Consider the following 9,749-nt stretch of genomic DNA (forward strand, 5'->3'; position numbering starts at 1 on the left):
GAGGAGCTCGGGTGTCGGACGGTGTGAGGAAATCGGACGGCATGAGGACACAACTACGTGAGGACTCGATGGCATGAGTGAGAGGGATCTGCGACGTGAGGACCCAACAGAGTGAAGGGGATCGACATCGTGAGTGAAGGGGATCGGCGACGTGAGGACCCAATAGAGTGAGGGAGATCGGCGACGTGACAAGCTCGGGCAGCGTGAGGACCCGACGGCGTGAGTGAGGGGGGATATTCGACATGAGAAGCACAGGCTTGAGTGAAGGGGAGATCCGTCATGAGGACCCGACGACGTGAGTGAGGGGGGATATTCAACATGAGAAGCACGGCCTTGAGTGAGGGAGGAGATCCGTCGTGAGGACTCGACGGCGTGAGGACCTTGGGTGGCGTGAGAAGCTCGGGCGTCGAGCAGTATGAGCGAGAAGCGCTGATAGTGTGAGGAGGCAATGTTACTCGGTGTGAAGAATGAGGAGGGAAGGGGCGATAGCAAAGTGGGCTGCGGGCATGGGTAAGGGAAGGGGGTAAATGAAGGGGCAATAGCGCCTCTTTTCTGGTGTGAGGAGTTGAGTTTGGGTCTTAGGATATTAGGATATTAGGGTTAGAAATTAGAATATATATATATATATATATATATATATATATATATATATATATATATATATATATGTGTGTGTGTGTGTGTGTGTGTGTGTGTGTGTGGCGGGTCTACCTGACCCGTTTACTTAAACGGGTCAAGCGGGTTAGAGGTATAAATCCGAACACGACCCGATTAATAATTGGGTTAGATGGGTTGACCCATTTATAACCCGAATCCAATTAACTTACCCAAACCGATTAACAGTCAGATTTTCATATTGGGTTATTGGGTCGGGTCAAGTTTTGCCACCCCTAATTACATTCGGCCCTTTATGATATGTTATTTAGTTTCTGCTCGGCTCAGCCTGTTAAGCTCGGCATAGAGCCCGATATCTCACCTCTTACAGCTAATGAGTTGTAATAGGCTTTAATATTTTACCCTGCCCGAACTCGACATGAAAAATCTGGTCTGGAACCCGATCGAGAGAGGAGAGCGAAAGAGGAGAGACGATAGAGCTTAGACTGCGAGCGAGAGAGGGATGCGATGTCGATCTTGTGGGAGAAGAGCCAGACATGGCGGTGGCTGGTGCGGCAGACGCGCGATTCCAAGCCCTTCTTCTTCACCTTCGCGACGCTGTGCGGGGTGATCCCCGGGGTCATCGGCTTCTGCGTCATGCAGGCCACCAACTCCCGCAACGAGCAGCTCGAAGCCCAGCTTCGCAAGAACGCCCGCCCTGACTCCACCGTACGCTCCCCTCCCCTTTCCTCTATTTACTGCTCTAGTTTCTATTCAATCTATTCCGCTTCATAACAGGGAGTTGTTTCTTATGGTTTGAATCTGAAGATCAACTGAAAAGAATTCCGAATAAGTTCATTTTGTCAGTTTATTTGGTCGTACGATTATGATTTTGAAGTAGTAATTGGATCAATTTGTTGGGGAGGTCTACGATTTGGATTTGGCTGGTAGATTGTGTTGATGATACGATAGTGTTAGGTAGACTAGCGTCCTACAGTAAGGATAATCGTAACAGTATTCTCATAAAATGGTATCACCTTCTGCAAGAGGCTATGTTCATATGATGTAGGGTATTGCCAAGTTCTTCTATGAGAACATCCAACTTATGGTCTCCTCCCTGCAACAAGAGGAAGGATTCACAAAAGAATTACAAGAAATATAGCAACGGATGTCTAAAGTACTGGCTATAGCTGATGGGACATTTCCATTTCGAATTTTTTGGAAGTAATGGCACCTTGTTGTCAGAGGATGTTTGAAAATGATTAGGATTGGTTAGCTTATTCAGAAGTGAGGATAATCAATTGAATCTTGAATGAAACTAGTCAGTTGTTTTTCTAAAGACTGATAAATCGATTGACACTGACTGAACAACTCCTTGTTTTCAGTTTCGATAACACTCTTAAATAAACCTTTTCATTTACAGGTTAACACATCTTGTGATGTTTATAACTTCACAATATGATGTGCCCCTTATTAGCATTAGTCTTATGAACTGTTGCTGAGATTAGGTCTCTCTTCCTTCTTTATTGGAAAAGTTGGAACTTGCTTCAAGTTCTAGTTAATTATGTTCTAAGAAAGAACTTGTCATATCGACATCCAAGAATTAAATGATAGTGAGGGAAGTCTCTAAGAATAAAGAAAAGATGTTGGATGAACATTCATCAATTTAAATAAGAAAGAGACTCAAACAAAAGAGTTATGTAAGTGAGAAGAGTCTCTGCTAGGAGGAAAGAACTTGTCAGATTCAACATCCAGTAATTATCATCAAAGCTCAATCAAGCTCACTAGGCAACGAGTGAGTAAAATCTCCAAGTAACAGGATGAATTCATTGTAGAGGGGAATTATATCTGTGTTATAAAAAATGTTGGAGACCTTCCAAATTGAAAGGTCTCTCTTCTCTTGCAAGTTAAAGAACAGATGAGTTAAGAATGTTGGAGCTCTTATTGAAAATGTAAAAAGCAACTGATTGACAATAGATAGCAGGAGCGAAAGGAATTTAATTGGCTGTGCCTGTGTGACTATACATGTGGCATTGACATAAGAAACAGCAAATTTTTATTCAAGTGTTCCAGAATTACCAGTAATGGTTAGTGTGCAGCACCTTTGTAGGTCGTTAAATGCACTGGTTTGCACGCGAACAAAACATGATACTTTTGCCATCCATGTGGAACTTCAATTCAGAATTATATGAAGTGATAATCAGTTTTTTCTTTTTCTCGAATGTTGACTTATAAATAAAATGTTGAAAAAAGCTATCTAATAGAGCTTCAGACCGACATCTCATTTTTATAATAAAGGAGGATAAGAAATCCTTAATAGACTCAAATTCGTATTACTGTAGGTCAAAGAGACCTTACTCATATATGTACAAATAAAATCTAACCAAATATCAAATTATTAATAAAAAAAACCTTAATATGAGCCCAAATAAAAACCAAATGCAAATGTTACAAAACAGGTCAAATAAATGGTGAAAATAGAACAATAACCCAAATAAACTTAATCCTAACTATACTTTGACTCAATAAAACACTCAAAGACCAACTATTAACTCTTTAGTATGAAACATATTGTCGGCCTTTTGGCTCCTGCATCAACATCACATCAAAACAAGTTGATCTTAGGTAGAACCATATTGTATATTTTACAGTTTTTGACCATCTTGTGCTCTGCTTGAGGAAGCATTTTATTGAGAAGAATATTTGGTTTGAAACATGATAATGGCACACATAGGACATGGCAACATCCATACAGTCTCGAGTTAGAATTTCTTTGTGGTGCTCTTTCTTCCTTTCTTTGCCATGTGTATATATGTCTACTGCACATATATGCTACCTATCTAGCGATAATGGCAACTGTAATTTAAACTAGTGATATTGAATATAGTAACTCTTTTTACAAACATATGTATATAGTGATGATAATACCAAAGTGTGTATATATGCATATACTGTATGATAAAATTATAAAAGTATGTTTTGATATAGATGTAGACCTACATATACATGTAGGCATGCACGTTATGTTGCAGTATCCACTGACCCAGCACTAAAGCTTATTGATGTCACAGATTTCTTTAAAATTGGGGAAAGTAATTCCTGAAGTTGATGTCATTTGTTTCTGCTAATAGCAGAGAGACTTACTCTTGTACATATACAGGTATAAACTCATGTATTGGTAAGATGATCTTGACAATCCACATATGTATGTTAAGTATATTTTTTATATGTAGGTTTATATTTCTATATTTATTTAACTCACATCTTGTATTCATTCTCGTCGGATTACTACACTAGCAAGATCACATGGGGCTCCAAAGTAAACAATATCCTAATGTACCTGAATCCTGATGTTCAAGAAAGCAAGGGACTTTGTATCAGTACCTTACTTTGTAGAAAAGTCATATTAATTGTTACTAGGTTTATGTTATTAGGTGTATGTTGATTGGTACCGTAGGAATGCTTAAGTAAGTTCAGGTACTGCCAATAGTAACATCATTTAGCATTACACGAAAAATTGCTAGTGACTCTTTAAAACACTAGAGCATAGGCAACAGAACTCCAGTTGCTGTAGATCAGGTATGCACTGAATTGGAGTAGCAACTAGCAACTATTTGCTGCAGATGTCTATTAACTTAAGAGTCAAGAAACATGAAATGATGAGTTGTAAAACAAATCTGAGAACAGAGGAAGTCACAATTGAGTAAAATACAGATGAGCTATGGAGCAAACGCTGTCGACCAAGTGGCCAACTTCGACCCAAAGCACCCAAGTTATTCACTTCGAAATATTGAAGGCCCATTGAGAGCTACAACCACCAATTACTTACAACTTTTGTGGACTCAAACAACTCAAGAATGCTAGAAATGACCACAAGATAATTTCCACAGGGAGTAATAGGGTGAAGACCTTAAAAACTCTAGGGAAGTATTATGCACTATTGAGCACAACTTAGTCAATATTTGATGATCAAAGTTAAACTGAAAACTTTGCAGATTTCCAAGATTGAAGATGAAGTTAGACTCATGGACGTTGGAGACTTTTTTATGTGGTACACAAAGGCCAGAAGACATATTTAATGATGAATTTTCAGATGATAATCTATTTAGTCAATCTACTCCAGAATCCATATATGTTGGCATCTTGAAGGTGCAAATATTAGGTCATTTACGACAATTGTACTTGGCAATACAGAGGAACCTGTTGATTTTAGAATAAACTAGATGAGAGCTTGGGAATTCGGAAACGAATGAAAGCATTTAACTGATATTATTGGTGGAGCTGTTTAGATGATCAGATGAACTAACTTGAATTTCTGAAGATAGGATCACTTGAACTTCAAGACAGACTTTTGGAGATTAATGACGTTGAAAAGAGAGAATATTATGGAAAGGGACGGGGAGAAAGGGATAAGAAGAAGAAAAGAATGGGGGGTGGGTTTCTGGTGGGTACAGAGAGTTGGGGGAACAAAGGAGAGAGAGATGTAGCATGAGGAAGAAGAGAGGCATAGCTCATTTCAGGAGGCACCCTCTTCAAACATATTGCTATCTATCTATTTTTTCAATATTTTTGGGCTTTTGAAGCTTGAATTTTACAATTGTCTTGCTAAATGAGAAACAATGATTCATCATAACATAGCATCCAAAACTCTTCCATGTTAGAAAATTTTTTGTTCATCACATGATATCACTGAATTTTGATGTCAGTACTAATCTTCCTATTGTTCTTAATATGGAGATACCTCCTTTGCTCATGGGAAGGGCCATGTGCAATAATTGCAAAAACAGTTGAGATGGGTGGTCTCATTTTTCGTAGTAAGCCACATGGCGTGGCTTCTAAGATGAAAGCCGAGGAGTTGCTACACATAAATAACTCTTCTCTTGAAAAGCCCTCTTTATCCCTCAAAAGATGTCTGAGATCACTCTCAAGGGTTGTATGAGGTGTTAGGATGACTTTCAAATTTGGCGTCCCTTAGAAAGCCCTCCATATCCCAATAAGTCATAAGAGGTCTTAGATCCCTCTCAAGGGTGGTATGAGGTGTTAGAGAGACTCTTGCCAAACCTGCGACATGACAAGGACCTTAGAAAGCCCTCCATATCCCAATAAGTCATAAGAGGTCTTAGATCGCTCTCTTATCATATAAGATGCCATTGAGAAGCCTGTTTTATCTAGCTCATGGATATCAGAGTATCAATATATTGGCCCTACTGATGACATCTGCCCATACTCTCGAGTATTAGGGTTTATCTCATTTATTCTTTGAGATAATAGAGTTTTCCGATTTCAATTTGTATGATCACATGTTAGTGCTCGCCCTTTCTCCAAGTTCGTAGGATGCATAGTTCCTATCAAATACTTTTGTAGTGGCTTTTAAGATTAAAAATTTGTGGAGGAGAGATGAGTTTCCTATACCGACTAAGTCTAAAGATATGAAAAAAGTTAAAGCCCACATTAAAGTCAAAAGGCAAAAACCAAATTCGATTCGGTTTACGAAAACAAGGTCCTACTAGGTTTATAAAAACATAATAAGATTCAAACTTTGAAACTAAAACCGAGGAGAAGATGGAAATTATAATTCTACTCTTAACTGTGAAAATCGATCTCAAGTCGGTATGCAGAAATTTGAGTAAGAGTAGAAGATAAAACAATAAATACTTACAACCCTCTAAACGGCCCATCGTCTAAGTAATGAAGTCCGCTTCTCTTACTCGAAGTTTGTCTTGATTAACTACTCTATGATTAGATTGTCTCCATGTTTGGTTTGCAATACGTCCTTATTGATCACACCTCAAACTCTTTTCAACTTCTCTGGTGCTTTAGAATCATCCTCTGTTGAAGCTCAAACACTTAGACATATGTAGAAGCTCTGCTCACAATGGATAGAAATTTAACTCCATGAGGAACATTTGAATAGATGTTTCAACATCTGACTCTTAGTCTCTTAAATAAAGATGAGGAATATCTATGATTCATACTGGGACAAGCCACCAAAAGAATCTCCAATATCGTTTCTGAATCAAAACTTTTCCTTGTTATCTAGTGTGTGGTGTTCATAAGCTATTTATCTCGTCTAGACGCCACTTAAGTTTTCTAAAGTGATGCGTTCCGACTGTCTGGATGAAGTCTTGATACATTATTTTTTGAATTTGTTTCTGCATCAATTGATTTGAAATCTTAACACATTTGGACCTTTCATAAGCTATATGACTTGACTTTGCACTTGAATCTAATTTGTACAACTTAATTAAATATGATTTTGTCCACGAATTAGGCTTGACAAAAATATTGCCTATACAAAGATAATAATCCAACTGATATCTCTTTCAAAATTTAATTATAAAACCAAATTTTCACTTAAATTATATTCGAGGGAATTTGTAGAGAATTATATGTAAACAAGTACCACAAGGAGCATTTCATGACAACAAATGTCATAGCTGTAAAACATTATTCTGGAAGAACTTTATTTATTATAAGGCAAATTATAATTTACTTGCCCTGTGTTTTGGTCAAATTTCAGCTTATCCTCGTGTACTTCAAACTGAAGCATTTAACTCCCTTATGTAATTCCTTGCTAGATGTATTGTTATTGTGTGAGTCCAAGTTTTCCATGCTTTGCTGATTTAGTAGGTGTTAGTGAAGATGCTTAAGCTTTGAAAAGATGGGTTGATCCATTAGCCTGAAAGGTGTGGCAATGTCTTACACAGTAATCCTAGTTGCCTACTATTACTCGCAATCTAGTAATATATCATAATCCTTAAAATTTTACCTGAATCATCCAATTATGTGTATATTAATGAACATGGCAATCAATTTGGTTTAGTGATCTTTTGCGAGATTTCCAGCACACTGAGAAACCAAAACCTATGAATTGGTAAATATTAGACTTGCAAAAAGTAAAGAACTGTGAATTTTGCAGTTTTGAACCTAATTTTTTCTATTAGATACATCTCTTGATTTAATGGGAGCTTTTTTTCTTTCTTCATGCATATTATCTTAAATCTGTTAATGCCTTTCGAACTTGAAATCTGGTTTCCCAAATTTGTTATTAATCTTGGATAATAAATCAGATGATGGCGCAAGTCAACAAGGAGAGATTAGCTGAATTTCTCGGAGAGCTGCAGAAGAAACAGGATACAAATGATAGATATGTTGCTGCACTGAGAGGGGAGACACTGACAAGAAATCCTTATGTTAGAATTCAGCCATTGCCCAAGCAAGCTGGCGAAGATACCCCTAAAGAGAAGTGAGCAGGAAAGTAGACTCACCAGTACCACTTGTATCACTCTTCAGTTCAATTTCTGAGACTGAATATCCTTCATTAAAAATTTGATTTGCTTTATGACAATTTGCAAAGGAAGATGCGTAGGTAATGTTTCACCAATTTAATGCTTTGTTACATGTAAATTCTGTTCGGTTTTTTGTCTGAAATTGCCTAAGACAATAAATTTTGCTCTTGATAGGCCTGTTTTGCTTGATAATATCAGGTTATATCTTATCCATAGGATATTCTTCATCCTATGTATCTATATTTGTCCAGGAAACATAAACATGGATACTTTCATACTCTCTCACACCGGATATGAGACTCATTGGATACTCTCAGATATGTATTGGATACTTCAAGTATCCAATTTTTTTAAAAATAAAATGAATGTTGTTGATACTTTATGAATACTGCTGAGGTTCATATCTTGAGTCAAATTGAACGAGATTATTATATTTCATTTCATATCTAGAAGGGTTTTTTTTTTCATTGAAGATATTGTGTCTGCTTATTTATTTTATAATTATATTAAGAATTATGTTACAATCGATAATTTCTTCTAATTTTATAGACTGAATTCGGTGGTTATCTTACATTTTAATAGCATACTGCATAATATACAGGACTTTTGTAATAAATGGTACTTTTAATGGATAAATTAGAGGTCGTTTTATATAGTCTATCATATGCCACAATAATATACAGGCTGAAGAGACCATTTGGTGCCATCAATTGCAAAAGAATCGTCAACGGTAAGGAAAGGCACAATTAAGTTCAAATATGGAGGAAGATGAGACGGTTATGGGTAAATTTTTACCACTGGATTATGGGCAATCCCTTTTGTATCAAAAGTTTGCCCAAAGAGAAGTCGTCAACTAATTATTATTATTGCTGAAATTTTAAGGTTATCAACTCGTAATAATTTGAACGAATTCAATATGCAAAGAGTTGCAAGATATTTGGATCGATTGATGCCTAAAATTAGAGAGAATTAGTTTGCAATCTATTTGGACCGTCGGAGAAGCTCATGACATACCATTAAAGGTGGAGAAGTTAGAAAAGGCAATAGACAATTCCAAATATTCTGGGAGTCATCTATAAACAAATTATGCCACCTCAAGGAAATAACATAAAGGAATACAATCATTTAATACAAATCAAGCAGAACAAGCAGGTATACAAATTAGAGAATCCAAAAGTGGAAGAAAAGGGGGGCCTAAGCAAACCACGGGTCCTTCAAGTCGGGAGACAAAATCATCCGATTGTTGCAAAACTTTTGTTGCAAAGCTTGTCGATTACTTGAACCTACCAATTGAAGCTCATCAACACATTATTTGATTGTTGGTTAACAAGGACTCACCGGCGAGCCATTTTGCGGCATCGGCATGCATTAGTGGCGCTCCGACTCAGCAAGAAGCATGAGGGGAAACGGTTACGGGAGGGAGGGAAGGAAAAAAGAAAGAAAAGAATAGGAAGGGGGAAAAAGGAATGCATGCACGCTCAATTTTTTTTTTAACAGGATGTTACAATAGCAGATGACCAAGATTAGTGGTGAACAACCATAAGGCAGGGCGACTCATGGAGAAAAATAGTGGCTAAGGTTTGGAAGCATGAAAGAGTTCTACAGTTACGATATACTTTTATAAAAATAAGGACGATCTAATAACTACGATAAAATGATAAATGCACAATAATAAAATAACTAAAATTAATACTCATCCTAGATATAATAATTAACCCATTACTACTTCTATTCATAGGAGTAGAATCCTAGTAGACTAGATTCACATATGGATTATTTGCTTTAACTCAAAATTTTAAAAAAAAAAGTAAATTAGACTAACTCGACTAACCTTACTAGCTCCCCTTTGAATCTTTCTCTGTATTG

General features: G+C 37.0%; 1 protein-coding gene across 1 annotated transcript; it reads left to right on the top strand.

Moving 5' to 3' along the window:
- Positions 1–954: 954 nt before the first annotated feature.
- On the top strand, positions 955–8,269 carry LOC140795956 (uncharacterized). Its single transcript, XM_073148784.1, has 2 exons — positions 955–1,323; positions 7,665–8,269. Exons 1-2 carry the CDS (start codon positions 1,123–1,125, stop codon positions 7,842–7,844), a joined length of 381 nt encoding a protein of 126 aa, XP_073004885.1. The 5' UTR covers positions 955–1,122; the 3' UTR covers positions 7,845–8,269.
- The last annotated feature ends 1,480 nt before the right edge of the window (positions 8,270–9,749 follow it).

This window comes from Typha latifolia, chromosome 10 (assembly GCF_019914945.1).
Source record: "Typha latifolia isolate L0001 chromosome 10, TyphaL0001v2, whole genome shotgun sequence".
In the NCBI taxonomy this organism is placed as follows: Eukaryota; Viridiplantae; Streptophyta; class Magnoliopsida; order Poales; family Typhaceae; genus Typha; species Typha latifolia.